Raw genomic sequence first — 18,159 nt, forward strand, 5'->3', positions numbered from 1 at the left:
TCTCTTCGGATGCGTCGGGTGTCAGAGGAACAGCACAACCTTCTTGAAGGCAGGTGAGCTGCAGGGGGGCAGCAGCTCCAAAATGCACATGCAACATTCTTTAACTTGGGCATGGACAAACAAAAAGAAGGAACAAAAAAAGAAATGTTCAGAGGGAAGTGTCCAACTTTTCTTTTTGAAAGCGGAGTCCAAATTACCGTATTGCCCAAGATGATTATGCTTGCCAGACTCGAGGGATTCGGACAATTATCATCCCTAAAAGTGTTTTACAGCAGCTGGTTGATGGTGCTAACAGATTACTAAATTAACGAGAAGGGCAGGGATTCGAGATTTTAGATGGGGGAGAGGTGAGGGGTAGTTTCTGTGCTGTTTTATTCAGAATTTTATAGGTGAAGTGTTTTGCCATACTATGTTGCCTGGTTGTAAGTTTAGGTGAAATTATGCCCTGGGTAAAGCAGGACATGTTATTTCTATGCTCTTTCCCCCTAAGGAAATGTGAAGAACATTTTTTGCACAGAGAAGTTAATAAAGAGGCAGCGATGAATTCCAAAACTCTGCTTCTTGCTCAGGTGGGAAGGCGAGACAGCAGGCCTGATCTGAAAAATAAACACGCGTTTGTAAAAATAATGTCTGCCTACACCAGGTCAAGGAGCCCTGGGCAAGGTTTCCAAAAGCAGTGCGTTGTATTTGGATCATGAGCTTTCTAGTGTGGCAAGAACACCAGTTGGAAACTCAGCAGGCTGTTGTCTACACAGAAGAGATGATCTTCCTTCCTCACAGGTTAGACTTGTTTTCCCAAGTATACGTGTAGTTGTGTCTGCCCACACATCGTGATCTATACTGCTGAGTGAAAGCTTTGGAAATGAATGTCCATCAATTATGAGGGCTTCTAATTGGAACAGTAAAAGTTTGTGTTCGTTTTCCTTGGGGTATGGCCAGTGATGGACTCTCCAAAGAAAGGAGACCATATTTGATATGGTTTAGTGAAGGACTTGTTAGTGTTAGCTCAGAGGTTGGACTAGGTGATCTTGGAGGTTTCTTCCAACCTAGATGATTCTGTGGTAAGAATCAGACTTCGTTGCTAACCAATACATTTTCTTCATCCAAACAATGGATGTTATTGCTATAAAGTGTTGGCTACAGATCCAGGCTAGACATTAGCTGAGGAAAGAGGCATCCTGCAAAGACAAAGCTGTGAACCAGACTGAAGGGATATAAGCGAAGTAACAGCATTGTTTTCATCTTTAATCTGTAGATAGATTCCTGAGATTATTTAGTGCTCTTTTAGCCACTGAAGTTCCCAGTAGAGTCTGATGTGTCTTGCTCTGGTCCAGTCCAGACATTATTACTTAATCATTTGCATACTCCAGAATGTCACTTGGATTACTAACCAGACTCTGCTGTGCTGTCAGCCGTAATTTCCCCTGGAATAACTACCTTGCCGCGTCCAGATCCGTGTCTTCGTGCGAAGATCGTTTGTTGTTGCCCAGCATGGAGAAATTCCAACCACTCCGGTTGGGCCGACGAGGTTTGCAGACAGCACTAGTAACTCCTACGTCAACTCCTACGTGGAGGAGATAGGGTTATGTGAAAAACATGTTTGTAATCCAGCAGCTATTTCCTACAGAAACGGGGATTTTAGGGCTGATGCATCTCTGTAATTAGGTGAGCCCATACAATCAGACTAAAATATGTTTCAACCACCAGCTAAGTGCACAGCTGAACCTAACAGAGCTGAAGGAGGACTTAATGGAAGTGTGCAGGTCAGGACTTAGTGGCTGGAAAATTTGCCAGAGCCCAAGGATTGGAAAACACATTTGCTATGCTGCTTTTTTTGGTCGTTTTTAAAGCTGGTAATGTGGCAAAGCAGTGAATTACAATCACTTGTACCACATAACTTGGATGCAACAGTTTCTCTTCTATTAAAAAAAAATATAAATTAACATTTCCAAAAGATAGTTTATACTTTTCAGATGTGACTGGCATTCCAAGCGTAATATTTAATCTGTCAGCAACTCGTTTTCTTGATGTGTTACGTCATTTTCCGAGTATACCTAGAGAAATGGCATTAACACTGAAAGTATTCATATTTTGTATACCTCTCTTTATTTTTGTTGTTTCCTTCAGAATAAATATAGTGCAATTTTTATTAATTATGGAGAATTATAATCGTTTTCATAAAATAGGAATCATGTTTTCCATGCATTTGTATCTTGCATGAAGTGAATTAGGATACTTTATTGTTACCATTGGCAATAGGAAGAACAATTGCTCTTTTCATATGAATCAGTCATTATTACTATCAAGCCAAAAGCTATGTATTATGGCAGAGTAACTCTTTGTAAGGATGTGGGTAATGATGCATTGGGGGCAGAAATGAGCAATAAGGAACTGTGGTAAGCTCTGAGCAAATCCTGTGTTTGAATCCAATCCTTTCAAGTTTTAAGAGTGTTAAAATTGAGTTGTGTGAATGGTGAAGCTGGTGACTAAGAGCTGAATTATCTAGCCAGGAGAGAGCATTGCTTTGAATTGGGAGCTGCCCAGCCAGTGCCACAGAAGATACGTGAGGCCCATGAAGGATCTTGATGTGTTTGATGTGAGCCCACAGAGGAAAAATATCCACCAGCCAAGCGATGGCATAGCATAAACCTGCTGTGAGCACCGTTTGCTCAGCAGTCATGACATTTGTTTGCCCGGCAGGGCTCCGTTTCCAAATGGCTACTGTCTGAAAGTGGACAGATGATCCAGCCTTATGGGGCATAACGCAGAAGATTCTTGTTCAGAGTCTCATCATAGGAGATGTTCGGAGAGGTGAAGATGTTCTTCACAGGGAAGACACTTCAGCCCTCTTCACTAAACAACGTGCCTGTAGAGAGGGCACATACATAACAGCAGCGTGTGTATTGGTACAGTTACTACAGTTTCTGAATGGGTAACGCCAAGTGCCTTTGTTTCTCAAGTTAGATTTTGTTTTTTTTTCCTTCAGGATATGAAATATCTCATGAAAAAGTTTCTGAGACACTGAACTGTGCCTTTGATACTTCGCTACTGTGGAGCATTAGGATTCCACAGTGCCAAAGTTTAGCTTTGCTTTCAGCGTTGCTCGATGGGGTAGGTATTCGTGTTCCCTAATTCAGGATACTGGATTATTTCAGCCTTTTTCCTTAAGAGAGGGGCTCACAGAGAACCCCATGATTCAGGAGGCTCGAGCTGAAGGCACGCTGAGAGCCTCTGAGAGAAAAATAGCACAGGGCATTGCAGAGAAGAAACTCTCGGATGACAGCTCCCCAGCCAGCAAGATGCTGTGTAGTTCACTAGAGGGCGTGTGACCGTGCTGAATAATCCTGAAGGTACAGAAATTCTGATGGAGGAGAATAAACCAGGTATCAGAGATGCACTGCAACCAGAAAACTTGCAGTCTGCTTCTTTCAATTGCTAATTCGACTTTAAAAAAACATTTAGACCAGTCTTTCAGCCTCTGTTATCATCTCTGCATCCATTCTATCCAGTTCTTTGTTCTTACCTTAATATTTTCTTTCCTTAATATTTCTCCGGGGGGTGGGGAGGGAAATGCAGATACCGCACTGATCCACTTCCTCATGGAAGCTGCCAGAATAAGCATCTCAGATATTCCCCGTAAGTATTTCAGAATATCTAGCATTTCTATTTGCAACCACTTAATCTTGTACACATGTTAAAGGAAATCAATTTTAAAAAAACAATTATATTAGATTTTAGTTTTCTGTAGGCGATCAAACCTAGAGGGCCTGGTGACTTTTAATATATGAGCTATTCTTCTACCTCGGAGCTTTTAAATGTAGAGGCATTTGGGTCAGTTGTTTTCATCTGCTGTATAAACAAGCCTTAAATCTCCTGAATTTCCTAAGTATTTCCAGTTGCTTTCAATTTGGGGGGTTAAAAAGGCATAATCCAGTAAGCCTAGCAGAGCTGCTTTCCCCCTCCTTTTTCTGTTGCATCTCGAATTATGCCTGAGTGCAAAGCCATTTGTCATCTGCAGCTGTGACAACTTCCAGCGAGGGGATGCAGGTATTGCACTGACTGGTAAAGCAAAGAGTGAATAAAATATGGCAGAAGACGTTGCTTTGGAAGCCCTGCGTCAAGTCCTGGGCTTCTTCACCCAGGTTTTGTTTTTAACTCCAACGCGAACTGGTGCAAACAGAGCTTGTTTGAGTGGTAGCCTGTGTTGTTCCTAAACATTGTCCTTCATCTCCTAGCTCCACAGCTACATCTGAAAGACAGCAGGCAAAAAATGACCAGCAGTTCTCTTGGATGTAGCAGCAAAGACTCCTGCAGAGGGACTCTGTAACTTCACTGCTTGCTGGGGCTGTTACATCTCCCTTTGGTGTCCATACAGGCACGGTTTTACGGGGAAAAGAGCATTGTGCATCTGCACAGATAACGTTAAAAACAGAGGGGAGATGAAAAGCTGTGCTTTGGATGGCTAAAAACCAGAGGAGGTTATCTGTCCTCATCGTTCCTTGAGGTTCTCTTTGCAAGTAGAGCCTATAAAAAGCCTCTGAAAGATGATACGGCTGCGGCAGAGGAGAGTAGATAACGCTATGGCTTTAATTACAGTGCAAAAGACGTAAAGCACAAGCATATGAAAACTAAACATCCATTGACTATCTGCTCCTCCATTATCTCTCATCTGTAGGTTCAGACTATCTCGTTTGGGCCAAAACTGGTGATGTGTGTGCCGCAGGCTGCAGCCTAGTGCCTGGAGGTGGCCTGATGTGGCACTGCCACGTCTTGGCTTAGCCACATCCCCCGTCTGGAGAAGGGCCTATAAACTTGTTTAGTGTGGCCAGGTGGTGTGGCAGCAGCAATGTGAGTGAAATAAGAGCGCTCTGGGAGAGGGGGACAGGCGCCACGCAGCCTCCGAGAAGCTCGTTTCTCGTGTGACAAAAGCCCGTGGGCAGTTCTCCCACTCGTCTGCACCGAGACAGAAAGCAGCTGGGTTGAAGTTGACGCATTTCAAGACTGTACGTGAAAGAGGGAGTGGTGCCAGCCACTCCCTAAACTACCTTACGGTTTGACTCAGGGAACACAGCGAGCTTAACTCCGTTCAGCCTTCATTAAAGAAAAAAAAAAAAAGGAGGGGGATAGAGGGAGGCAGTTGGCTCTTGACTGAAGAAAACTGAACAAGATGTATCAAACAATTTTTTCCAATATTGTTTCCCTTATTAAAGAACGGCCCCGCTCGGCATCTGCCATGAAGATTGGGATGGTGGGTTGAGATCACACTGAAAGTCAGGGTGGCCTACATCAGAAAAGTTGCATTTCACAGAACATTTGCTATTGATATGTTGGGAAAGTGTCAGACTTGTGGGAGGACTGGAGAGTATTTGCATGATACATTAATAAGAAACAGTTTGGTATACCAGATTACTAAAGCATGGTTAATTTTGAAGCCAAAACCCACACATTCTTAACTTTGTTTCCCAGCTTCAGAGCCAGGATACTCGCGTCTTGTACAGGAACTGGAGCGGTGTTCTTTGAAAGCACACCCAGCGCTCCGAAAATCCCCAGCTGAGCTAAGGGCACAGCGCAGAGGCGTCACGCGGATGTTATTTTAAGCCGTAAGGCAGCAATGTCAGTGCACTTGATAGCTTCATTTGCAGCACGTGTGGTTGGAGAAAGCAGGTTACGTACGCTCCTGCTTTACGAGCGGCGCTTCGTTTGTCTCAGGGAGCTGGTGTCTGACAGGCGGCCTCCGAAACAGGTTTCAGAAAAGGTTTCAAGAGACACAGGGACACACACTGCTCCCCTTCGGTTTGCAGAGGTTTTACATTTAGTATTGACAAAGTATTCCCCACTTCTAAGATCACCTGAGGAATTACAACTAGAGTAAATTAAATGTAGTGTAAGTTTAATCAATGTGATCAGAAAATGATTCAGGCCCCACCTCAAAACCCGGTGTGACGTCAGTGTTGCTGCAGAATAAGAAGGTTATCAAATGCTGCTGCAATTGGCTAGGCATCTGTAAATTCAGTGTTTAGGAACAGAATGGTAACTTTTATAATATTATAGTCAACTCGTGCACATGTGTGTGAGAGTTTCTAATCACCTTGATTTATTTATTTTTTTCCCCAGGAGGGAATTTTCTCTCCTGGGCACTGACTGCATGACAGCAGGCAGAGGCTTTTGCTGAGTGAGTACCTACCACTGATAGTAGCCACCTGGATTGTGTAACTGGTTTGTAAGTGACACTGCTGGGTGTGGGTGGTAGCAAATGCAAAGTCTCTTAGCCAGTACACAAAATAGTCACAAAATAGTACCATGCAAGTTGGGAAGGGGTTATTTCCACAAAGATGTTTCCTGCTCCTGTCCCTGTAGTGCTGAGTTGCTGGTCATCTGTAAACCAGTGCAGACAGAGATAACAGAAAAGACTTGAATATCTTTTAAATACATCTGCTAAAAAATAATACAGATATAGTAACAGTAAATCCGTATTAATTACACTTTGCTTATAGAATTCCCACAAAGAACCTTCTCTCGCTCAGAGTTTTATGTAAACTAGCATGGATTTTATCACAAGAGTATGCTTGCAGACTATTTATTGCTATTTGGTGAAAATCTATCACCAAGAAAAATTAAGAACATCCTAGCACGGCAGCAAATAATTTTTATTGTAAAATTAGGAAGATAGTGTTGGCCAGACATATGGCGTGGGATAAAAGAAGTGTAAAAGAAGTGAGGTGTTCTTTGTACAGAGGCAGCCAGAGCCAAGCCTGAGCAGATACCTAGAAATTTAAAATTCAAGTTTTTAAAATGAAAATGTTCAAAATTCATCAGTGTGATGAAAAAAAAAAAGTCATTGTAATAAGCTGCAGGTTTGAAATCTTGGGGTAGTAAAACCTATTATAAAATATCCACAAAAATCCCTAGATTATTTTCTCATTTACTTCTTCCTCTTGACTCTACTTGCACCTTTTCCCTTTCCCTATTAATTTTTGCTCTGTTTCTCATCGTGTGAGTTCTGTTCTAATCATTATCCATTCGTTCTCTAATTGCTGGTACTTTATACGATTCTGAGGTGGATAATAACACCTTTTCTTGCAGTGAAGTGTTTCTACAGGGATTCAAAATCATTACTGAATTGGGCAATATGAGCCATTTCAGTACCTATTATGTCAGGATGCAAGTTAATATGGTGAACTATGAACTAATGGTTCAAGCCTCTAGGGAACCCAAAAAGATCTAGCCTGGGCTGAAGGAATCAGAAATATGAAATGAGAGTCATCCTAAAACCTAACATTTCAGTGTTTCCATCAATTCATCGTGTTTTTCTTTGAAAAGAAAATAACAAAAAAAGGAAAATCAAATTCCAAGATCAAAGTCCACATAGTTTCTACACACAAACTAGCATTTCATCTAGATTATAACATGTAAATAAAGTTGCAGCTTGCTCCTAAGACATAAAAAGCAAAGGTCAGATGATGGAAATAAAGGGAAAAACATGTAAGTCTGTTTGTTCTGCATTTCTTGGCAGCTAATCCGCTCAGTATTCTGGTCCTTGTTATGCAGAAAAATAGAGCTGCCTATTGTGGATACCAGCAAAAAAGGCAAAGGACCAGTTCTATTCCTCTTGGAACTCCATCATTGTCCATGGGCTTTAACCACAAGTTCCTTTGGCAGGGGTCTTCGAGTCACTGCTTGAGGTTCGGGTGCTAAATTCTTCCAGCAAGGCTCGGAGGGGTGATCTGCTGAGTAAGGCTGGCAAAAAAAGTCCCGTTAACTCTTTCGGCTGGGGGAATCTGGGCCACAGCAGGCCCTGGAGCACAGCGCTAGGAAGAGCCAAGCTTTGGGATGGAAGCTTAGGCTGAGGTTTACATCGTTATTGTCTTTGAATTACCAAACACCAGAGTGGGAATAAATTTAGAAGCTCCCTGGGGTATTTGTGTTTTGAGCAGTGAAGCAGGCTCCCTTCTCTCTATCGCACTTGGCCGTGCACCAAAGAGAATAGGATCTCCTTCCTTCCCCTTCAGATCGATTTTGTCTTCTCCTTGTGCTGAGAGGAAAGGGGGAAAACCACTGCAACCAGAAAATGGAGAATAAACGCGTGTGCAAGAGAAAAACCGCAACGCATTCTCCTTATCTGCAGCTACTGAGCTTCGCAGAGCTCTCCATCACTCGTGCAGCTGGCTAGGAATGCAGCCTGCATAGCTCACTGAATGGCTGCCCTAATTTTGCCCTCTCAGAAGATAATATGTAGGAAAAAAATAGTGCCATAATTCTTGACTTTGCTACTATTTGGTTTGCCAGCCTTATAGGCAGCACCATTAAACCATTATGGATCGGACCTCTTTTTTTTCTGTCTGCTTCCAACAACAGGCAGAGCAAAGAGATGGGTTGTCTTTGGCACTGTCTTGAAGTTTATTTTGTCTGATGAGTGGGATACTTTTTTGCTCTTTTCCCACTTTGGGGAAAATTGCATATAGGGTGTTATTTCTCTTCACAACAACCATCACATCCCCTGGAAAGCACACCTCTACAGGTGATCAGAGACCAGCTTTTATGTCAGCATTTCAATGGAGAAACTGTTCCAAATTAAACAGATCAGAGGAAAAAAAAATAACCCAAGAAATGAAACCCACTTGCAAATAACAAATACTTCAAATATTTTTTCAAAGTTACTTATTGTTTAGACATTTATTTTATATATATATATGGTAGATTGTTGTATACATGTGAGGATAAAAGGATTACATTGATCCGAAATGACCTTTAGAACATTATGTCATTAAGAACAGAAATGGGACGTCCCTTATTTAGGACTTATTTAGGACAATTGCTTTTAAAGTCTACATTTTTTTTCAGAGAATGCAACCCAGTTGGAGGGGAACTTCGAAAGCAATACTCTTACTTTATCAGACCCTTATTTTATCAAGTAGAGTCGTATTAGGCTGCTAGTAGGATTGTTTTTGACTCTATTTAATGAACTGAACATTCAGCTTAAATTTTTGTATTGTGGCTAAGGATTTTTTGATGTATCATGTTGTCTCCTCATTCAATGGCTGTATACTAGAAAAAACTTGCAGGAGTTGAAGTTCTAGAAGACTTGTCTCTTTGTCTTTGAGTAGTTGTCTTAAATAAAGACAAGAAGTAAAACTGAGCAATCGTACGGAGAAGTAAGTAGCCTTCTCCATCTCACTTTTAGGCAAAGCAGAATCTACTCTTTTTCTGAAAGTGAGATTTTTTTTACACCCTTGTGGATACAATGTCCTAGCTCCAGAAGCATTGGCTTAAGTCAGGTTTGCAAGTCAAAGCAATATGTTTACAGCTGCTGTTTTATATGCTTGACACAGAGTCCTCAGATGCGACTGCGTTTATCAGAAAGCACGAGATAAACACAATAAATAGCAATCAGCTTTCTCAGTACTTATTATAGCTAAGGTTGCACAATGGTTTCCATTCTAATTCCCTTTTTGACCTCAAAATTTTCTGCTGCCTTCATTCCTGAGAAGGGAATTTTCCTTACAGTTATTTTTCTTTGGAAAGTTTGAGTAATTCGGCTCCAATATTGCCAAGAATATCGCAAAGAAAATGGGTGTACGTAGAATGGCTAATTATAAGTATTTTTATGGTTTTAACAACCCTCCAACATCCGCAGCTGCGGGGAGGGACGCTGAAAGTTCAGCTATTTCCATATCAAGACAAGCATCTTTCTGGGCTACCACAAGTTCGTGTCTGTGTGTGCGCGTCGGGCTCCTCTGGAAAACCACGTGCTGGGCACTGAGCTGTGTCGTGCTGGGGCCGGAGCCTGACCATTGCTGCTCCAGGTGCGTGAGACCCACATCTTTTGCAGCTTTGCTGACACCTTTCCGTGTGGACAGCACCTCCTCCCCTCCGCTTGGTGCCAAAACACCTGCTGCTTCAGCTGTATTTGGTGCCGTGATGTATCAAAGAGTTTTTGGAGAAAATAATCAAATAGCTTAAAATAATTGTAATCGACCGGTTGTTGTGTTTGGCAGTGCTGGTCAATAGTTATTGTTTTTGGTGCTCTGGGATTTGTTTCCCTCTGCTTTTGTCATCCCCTCGAGAAATCAGTGATTCCCCCTCCGAAGGGTTAATGGTCATCGGCAGGGCTGATTGAAATCCTGAACCGGGAGTGACCGAGCCAGTTGCACCCCGTGTCATTAATTAACTGTGACACTGTCCTGGACTGTTTTAATCAAGAAAAGGAGTTATTTATGAGGAATAACAATAACATTCAGTACTCATCTTTTTGGAAAAAAAGAATCAGCAGGAGCAAAAATCATAAATACGGACTTCAAAACAGCTTTATGGCATCCTTCGCCTTCCTGCGCATGACGAGCATGGCGTTAGGGATCGGACCCAAAAAAGCAAGACTCCAAGGCTGGGATATTTGTCCCTGTTCCTGTGGCCGGAGCTGCACGCTGCGAGCCTGCCTCTCTCTGGGCTGCGGCCGTGCCTCCTGCTGCGGCTCTTGCACAAGCGGCCGCGCTCGCTGGCGGTTTTGGGGAGCCGGGAACCTTTAGGGGGAGAGGTGAGTGGGGGCCTCTCCATGTGGCTGGGCTGCTCGGAAATTGGTGGCGAGCCCCTGCTGGGGCTTGTTTGTGGTGGCAGCTCAGCGAGGAGTGATGCTGCGGCTGTGCTGCTGCCGCCAGCACCTCGCTACGTGGCCCACAAACCCTGCTGGTAGCGTGTGCTGCGGTGCGGTGCTCGGGGATGCGCCGAGCAGGCCAGCTCTCAGGGCAGCAGATCTCACCCTGGCCTTAAAATGCTGGTGGAAACACGGCTTGAGCTCTAAAGGGTGGTTCCCCTGCTGCTAATACGGAATTATCACCTGTGAAGAAGGGTTTTGTGGTGCCCATAGACTGCATTAACGTGCACTTCTGGAGCTGACACACATTTGCCGTGCTTTTTTTGGGTATCGCACACCCCCAGCAAGTCCTCTGGGCACTTTTCTGGGGCTGCAGTCCCAGCACACGAGGCGTTCGGGGGAAATGCCACAGCAGGGGCTCACCTCACCCTTTGTCCCCACCCGATGCCCAGTTCCTGCACCCTCTTCACAAAGGCAGTGGAAAAAGAAAGAGGCAAACCCAAAATGCACCCCCACAGAGAGATGAGGACAGAGGGCGGGAAGGAACTCCTAAAATATATTTTTTAAAATAAAATGATGTACTGTTGAGTTACAGTCTTAGAAAAACTCGCTATTGCTCGATAGCCCTGATAGCATTTTTTTTATTATTTTTTTTTTAGTAAGAAATTAAATAAAGCACAGAGTAGGCCCCAGGGGCAGTGCTAAAGGAGATTTGGCCATATCCAAGCTGTGAGAGTTGCTGTAAGGGGCAATGGAAATTCAGTGCAGCTGGTGAATCTAAAAAATAATAACAAAAAACAATACACCTCTATGTCAGAGAAAGTCTTTCATACAACAAGGATCCCAAAATGCTTTATACAGAATTAAAACCAGATTTAATTTGAAGAACAGGTAATTTTGTTTATTTAAGGGAAAGAAAAACATAGGACGTTAGGCTGAACCAAGGCTGGTATAAATCAAAACCAGTTCAATTGAAGTCAAGTGGCTTAAAATATAGTTGCTATAAAGTAGGCAGGATTATAATCTGGCTTGCAATATTCTGCAATTGCAGTGTACAATTCGGGCACTTTGGAGGAGGTCTGGTAAAGGATCTCCTCATTTTATTGTATTTTGGTTTTGTCCTTGAATTGAATATATTAATTTCTTATGTTCATTTATTTATTGCCTTTATCTTCATTTCTGCTAGATTTTTCCCCCAAACAATTCATTTTAAATAAAAGTTTCAGAGGAAAATGGAAAAAAAAATGAAGAGAAAAATAAAAAAAGGTTACTCATCTTTTCCATGTCTTTCCCACCCACATGAAATCCCCTCTTCTGCCTCATAAAAAACATGGGGAAAAAAAAAAGAAAAGAAAAAAAGGCTGCAATGGATCTAGTTGGATCAATGGATCTAGTCCTGGACAAAAATATAAAAGGGGGGGCACACAACTTCATACAGAAAAATGTATAGCAGAAAATCAATTAAAATTTTGATGATTCTCAATGAAAATATGAACACATGGAAATACTTTTTTTTGGCCGTTTTTGATTTTGGCAAGAGAAAGTGGTGAAACTGGAAAAACTATACGAAAATCTTCGTTTGTTTAAGGCCACTCAACTCTTTCCGTTAAATTTTTAAGTGTAATTAAACACCAAAGCATTTGTAAATCAGAAATGTGTTTGGAGCACTGAAACCTCCAACATTTTTGCAGGGTATGAGCGTCTATTTTGGCTATAAGCACAAGCCTCGTTGTGTCTCCTCTGTTTATGGAAGCAAATAAGACAAAAGGCAAGCCTCCTTTTCTTATACAAGGCACGTTAATTTATCTGAGGAGAGATACGAAGGCATAGTTGCATACTTATGTGTTTTAGAAGTTGTTCATGTCGCTGAAATTCTAGGTCGTAGCACATAGTAGTCACACATCTGGAAAACAGGGATGCTCCTTGAGATTTTTGCCTCCATGCCATTTTATTTGAGTAGATATTGTCAAGTAATTCTGTCGTTAAAGGACGTGACTGAGGCAATGAGGAGCGTAGGAAATCCACAGCCAAGTTTGGAAGGATGCATTTGAACAGGCTGAAGCATGGGCTAAATGCTGATTAAAAGTAAAAAAAAAACAAAAAAAAAAACAAAAACACAACAACAACAAAAAAATAGCAATTATCTTGTTTTTCTGAGTACTACAAGAACTGTGGTAGCAAACCCGAATTGTAGTTACCATCAGGGAAGGGAAGGACTCCCCCTGACTGATTAACTTCATCCTTAGCTGAATCCAGCCTGATTAAAGGAATGAGTTTGGGCATCTGCTTTTAAATATCTGAAAAGATGTGATCATTCTACCCCATTTTCTTCACATTTCTGTAGGGTATGTTTTTTTGGGGGACTTTCTGATTTATGTCAAGGGATTTGGGATGCAGTTTGCTATTTATGTTTATTAAGTAATGTTAATGTTTATGTTTGTTAAGTAATGTTAATGTTAAGTAATTAATGGATATTATCTTTAATTTAGGCACAGTACGCTTACAGCCTGGTCCTTTTAGGTGCTGCGTGGCTCTTTTTAATACCACACACGTCCATTTATTTCAAGAAGAGCTGAATGGTACTCGCATGAGGTCATCATTTGTGTTTTTTTATTGTCATGGATTCTCTTTGTGTGCCTCATCAGCTTATTTTGTTCTCTTTGTAATCCTCCCTTAGTCGAGGCGACTTTGGTGGTCAGTGCTCCATTGCTGACTTACACATTTCTCTTGCTTCCTCTGCAAAAGAAACACGGGTGGATTTTTTTATTTTGTTTTGTTATTTTCTTTTTAGAGAGCATCCATCACAGCCAAAATGCCAGTGTGTGGTCCTTCAGCCCAGAACGCAACAAAACCTGCAGAAGCTGTATTTTTGTGAATTTGTTACCAGCCACGAAGCAGGACCAGGTCAGTGCTAAGGCTCCGCCGTGACACCTATGGGGAATGCCAGGAAGAGGTGAGAGCTACAGCTCGTGCTGGCCCCAGCAAGAACACAAAATGTGGCTACGTCAGGCGGTGACAGCAGTAAGAGGAAATTCGGGATTGATTAGAAAGCTGGGAGCTGTCACCGCTTCGTGTCTCCCCATCTCAGCATGAGCCTGCCTGGCTGGGTGGGTGGGTGCTCGTGTGTGTAGGCAGCTCACGTGCATCCGTGTGGGCTGGGTGCTGCTCTGTGGATGCTCTTCTGCAGATTGTGGTGGCGGTGTGGATCACGGCCAGCTCTCGATGAAATTATCTCTTGGAGCTTTTCCTGCAGCCCTGCGAGCTGCTTGCGCTGCCTTTGGGGCTTGGCAGGGCTGAAGCACAGGGAGGGCTAGGTGTCAAAGGCCAAGTCAGAAACAATCGGAAAGGACTGGCTTTTATTGCTGCCTTGTGCGATTGCAAATTGCTTTCTGAACTTCTAGACACATTCCCTTACAAATGTTGTCAGGAATTATTAGAGATGAAGACAGAGTTGTAATTTACTGAAGGCTGAGCAAAGATGGAAAAAGGAAACGGCTGTGAGGAAGACAAATGCTCTAATTTGATTGAGTTAGTTGCCACTTCTTCCTTCCTTGCAGATATGAGTGCAGGAAAAAGCGAAATTTAAACTCAGAAATTTACTCTTTTTTTTTTTTTTTTTTTTTTTTTTTTCCAGAAATTAAGGCTCTAATAAGATTGTTTCTAACTTCATAACCAGTAAAGGTGAGCTCACCTGATACTTGGGTGATAGCAAGCACCATACTCTGTAGAACAATTTAAAATCCAGTTGGGAGCTGGCTTTACCCCAGCCCTGCTGGCTTTGCCCCCTGTGTCTGCCACCTTTCTCTGCCCCAAATCAGGCGGTGCTGGTGCTGTGGCACCGGGGGTGACAGCCACCCAGGTGATGGGGCTTGGGGGTCAGCCACCAGCTGGCAAAATTTGGGGAGCCTGGGCAGCAGCCAGCTGGGTACCTGAGCATCCGTGGCCCTGCAGGCCCCAGCTCCCCGCCAGGCTGAGGTAGGAGCTGGGGGTGCCTATAAAAATCCGGGGGGCAGCGAGCAGCTGCCAGAGCCCCCCATGGGTACGAGGGGAGCACTGGGCAGCGTGGGCGCCTGCCTGCCTCTGTCCCCAGCCCCATGGCCCTGCCGTAGGTGGGGGACAGCCCCTGGCGTGTGCTGCCTGCCCTGGGGTCCCCTGCACACCCCAAGCCCCTCGTCCCACAACGGTGATGGGCTGGAGGAGGAGGAGGAGGAGGAGGAGAAGGAGGAGACCGTGCGCTTTCGCTCCCACTGTTTGCAGAGGCTGAGGCAGAAGACAGAAAAAAAAAAAAAAAGGAGGAGGGGAATAAAAAGTAAAGAGAGGGGGAGAGAGAGAGTGAAAGAAAACGAAGCCCAGCTTCTGCCGGTGCTGCTCGGATTGGATCTGGTTTGAGTTTCCTCTCTGCTGGCTTGTGCGGCGAGAGAGGAGGAGAGGGGGAAGGCGCTCGCTCGCTCTGCCTCTGAAGCTGGAGCAAACGTGCTGGGGGCTGCGCTGGCGGGAGCTGCCCGGGCGCAGTTGCCTCACAGCTTGTTGCTCGCTGGCACTACAGAATTGCCTGGACTTCTCAAGGACCCGGAGGAAAAAGCCACCACTGCACAGACCCGATAGTTGCTCAGTGCCTATAGACTTGACACCTATTTTTATTTTTATTTTTATTTTTTTTTTTCTTCCAGGGGAGTTCTTTTTTTATTGCTTTTCTCCCGTCTCTCTCAGAACAGCACTTCCCTGAGTGTGGGGCTTTGAAACCCATTGCCTTATTAGCGGCTGGGAGAGAGATTTTTTCGAACCTTTTTACACCTCTCTTTCCTTTTACTTTGCCTTAAAAAAAAAACAAAAACAAAAAGAAAGAAAGAAAAAGAAAGATAATCCTTTTGGGGGGAGGGGAGATGATCATGCTGATGTGGAATAAGTGCTCCTGCTGTCTCCTCTTACTAGCCGCGGTCCTGATCGTGGAGAGCTCCCAGCTAGACAGCTCCAGCGCCAAGGTGAACTCCATCAAGTCCACCCTGATGGGGGAGGCTCCAACTCAGGCAACCAACAGATCCGCAGGCATCCACCAGGGACTGACGCTTGCTAGCAGTAAGAAGGGCAAAATGCTAGAGCAGATGAGAAAACCTCCCAAGCACTATCACCGGCAAGGAGAGGTAGGACATCGCTTCGTTGCTCGAGTGTCTGTCCGTCTGTGTGCTATGTGCAAAGAATTGCTCGTCCCCCTCTCATGTTGCTTGCAAAGTTTTACTGTATTACATTGATTAATTTATTCATCTGGGTTGTCTGGGACAAGGTCATCTCAAAAAAGGCTTTGGGAACTTTGCAAGTGGTAGCTGGAAGGTTTAAAACCTTAAGTTTTTCTCTGTCGGATCAGTAACTGATGAAAGAAAGAGTAATCTAAAGAAAATCATCTTCAGTATTTCTTTGTTTGGATCCTTCAAAGGGTTGCTGGAAGTAAAGGAAGAAATTTCTTGTTAACTCTAAGACACTGAATAAATTGAATTCGAATAGGTGAGGAAAATTTGACCGTAAAGTGGACGTGGCGTTTCCAGTGGCAAAAGAAATCTGCTTTTAAAAATCCCTCCTAGGAAGTTAATCTCTGAGGTGTTTCTCCATGTGAGAACGAGAAGTCATGCTGTCCCAGTGGTATTGTTCTGGGCACATTCATTTGCTTAATATGACAGAAAATAAATTCCAGGTTTCTCGTCTCGAGTACGCTCCAGTGGTTTTAGAAGTTCCGTGCGCTTATATCCAGATGAGATAAGCAGGGAGTAACAGCCCTGAATGTGAAGTCTGAGTGTAAGGAGAAAATGAAAGGTTGTGGGAACTTTATAAAAAAGGAGACCCTAACATGCTTGTGAACTACAGAGTCCTCTTGTCTCTCTAGCCTGCTTTGAAATTTGGAAGCCTGATAGGGAATGTTCTCTCAACTCTGTTTGTGGTAAGCCATAAAGCAGTATTTTAAGCCATCAATCCTCCGATTCTCCATCAAGCCTCAGCTTGGATGGTATGAATGTTGCTCTTGAAGGAGGTAGGCTACTTCAGAAAATATAGATTACTTACTATCGGGTATTATTAGTACCTCAAAATACAGCTGCTTTTCATAAGCAACAAGCAGTGTTAGCAGCAAGGGAGCTGCCAGCATTCAGCACTAAAGAGGCAAAATACTCGGTGCCTTAAGGGTCTCTGTCTTGCCCACATTTTCCTTAAAGCAGCAGAGAAGCTGCAACTTCAAGCAACCCCCTAAATTCATTGCAGTGTTTCACATCAGCTTCCTAATAATTGGATGTTATCATTTGGTTTTGTGTGCAGGCATAATAACAGTGGTGGTAGCTTTGGGGTTTGCGTGTGAGAAATTTGTTTTTAAACTCCTCCAAGCTTTCTTTTCCCTAGCCACCCAATTGTTTTATAATTCACCCAGAATCTGGTCGCCTCTCCTTACCTCTGAGCAAAGTTCAGTAACAGATGCTGCGCTGCAGTTTCATGTTACTGAAGTGCTGCCTTCTGTCTTTGTGCACGTTGTAATAATTATTATGCTAAATCACCTAGAGGAAATACAGGAGCGTGGCACGCTTTATTGTATGTTCTCCTTGGGTTTTCTTTTGTTTTCTGTGTACAGCCCCAGGCACGACAGGGACTTTTTGCCTTTTGGAGAGGTCCTGCCACCCTTCCCCATCCTTCTTCCCTCAGTGGGTATTCGGTACAATGATGAGGATGATTGAGTACAACTTGCCTAGTTCCTGGAGAACAGGTTGCACTGCCCATCAGTGGCATCTGCAAGATTTGACCCTAGCTTGCCAATCTGAGCTGTTGGCAGTGGATTTCTAGTTAGCGGCATGAACGCACAAGTCAGAGACAAAACTGCAAGTTTCTGTAATGGTAGAAGAGTTGGCACGCATGGTAGGACATCCCGTTGGTAGCACTTACCATGTTTTCACCTGTGGGAGCCTCTTTCTGCCATCCTCCCCTGAGCAAACCCCCTGAAGGATCAGATGCCTCACCTCCTGTCCAGGGCTGTCAGTGCTGCTTCCCCTCTCCCTGTGCTGCATGGGCTCACACCAGTGTGTACCAGGAAAGCGACTCAGACGCACTAGCAGTAATCGTAGATATTATTTTTGACCCTAAACCTGAAGCAAAATAGTTAACACAGAATTGCAGTAAAAAGAAGGATAAAAGAAAGTAGTTGCTTTTGTGACAGGACTTTATCTCTGGCGATGCTTCCAGTTGCGGGGTTGGTAAGTCGCTGTGTTTTTACAGTGGTCTCAAGTGGTTTCAACCACTTAAGACATGACATTGTGATAATTTTTAGAAGTTGCTCTCTTAGTAGGTTGTTCTCAATTTGTTAAGGTGATGGGACTTTGTGTTGAAGTTTCAGATTGCCATTTGTCAAGAGTAGAGCTGCCTACGCTTTTCTTTCCCAAACAGTCTTTTGCATTAATGGAATTTATAAAATATTAGAAATGGAAGTACTTTTCCTACCTCGGTGCCATGACATAGTGAGTTGAGTGCCTCGTACAACTAGGAAATAATTTCGCTAAGGACCAGGGCCATGCAGCTTCAAGCCAAATTAACAGAATTTTGCA

The 18,159-nt window shown here is 43.5% G+C and overlaps 1 protein-coding gene across 9 annotated transcripts in view; it reads left to right on the plus strand.

The window, feature by feature from the left end:
* Nucleotides 1–18,159, plus strand: part of DKK2 (dickkopf WNT signaling pathway inhibitor 2) — a 116,707-nt gene that overhangs the window by 58,893 nt on the left and 39,655 nt on the right. For 3 of the 9 annotated variants that reach the window (XM_072036937.1, XM_072036932.1, XM_013099861.5), the window contains 2 exons: nucleotides 13,380–13,492; nucleotides 15,521–15,729. In XM_072036937.1, the coding sequence (XP_071893038.1) occupies nucleotides 15,595–15,729 (135 nt within the window). In that variant the 5' untranslated portion in view covers nucleotides 13,380–13,492; nucleotides 15,521–15,594. Of the gene's footprint in view, nucleotides 1–6,114; nucleotides 6,173–13,379; nucleotides 13,493–13,513; nucleotides 13,542–14,222; nucleotides 14,270–14,872; nucleotides 15,730–18,159 lie in introns of those variants that run through there. The other 6 variants (XM_072036935.1, XM_072036938.1, XM_072036934.1 and 3 more) reach the window with 6 other exon arrangements.

This window comes from Anas platyrhynchos, chromosome 4 (assembly GCF_047663525.1).
Source record: "Anas platyrhynchos isolate ZD024472 breed Pekin duck chromosome 4, IASCAAS_PekinDuck_T2T, whole genome shotgun sequence".
Lineage (NCBI taxonomy): Eukaryota > Metazoa > Chordata > Aves > Anseriformes > Anatidae > Anas > Anas platyrhynchos.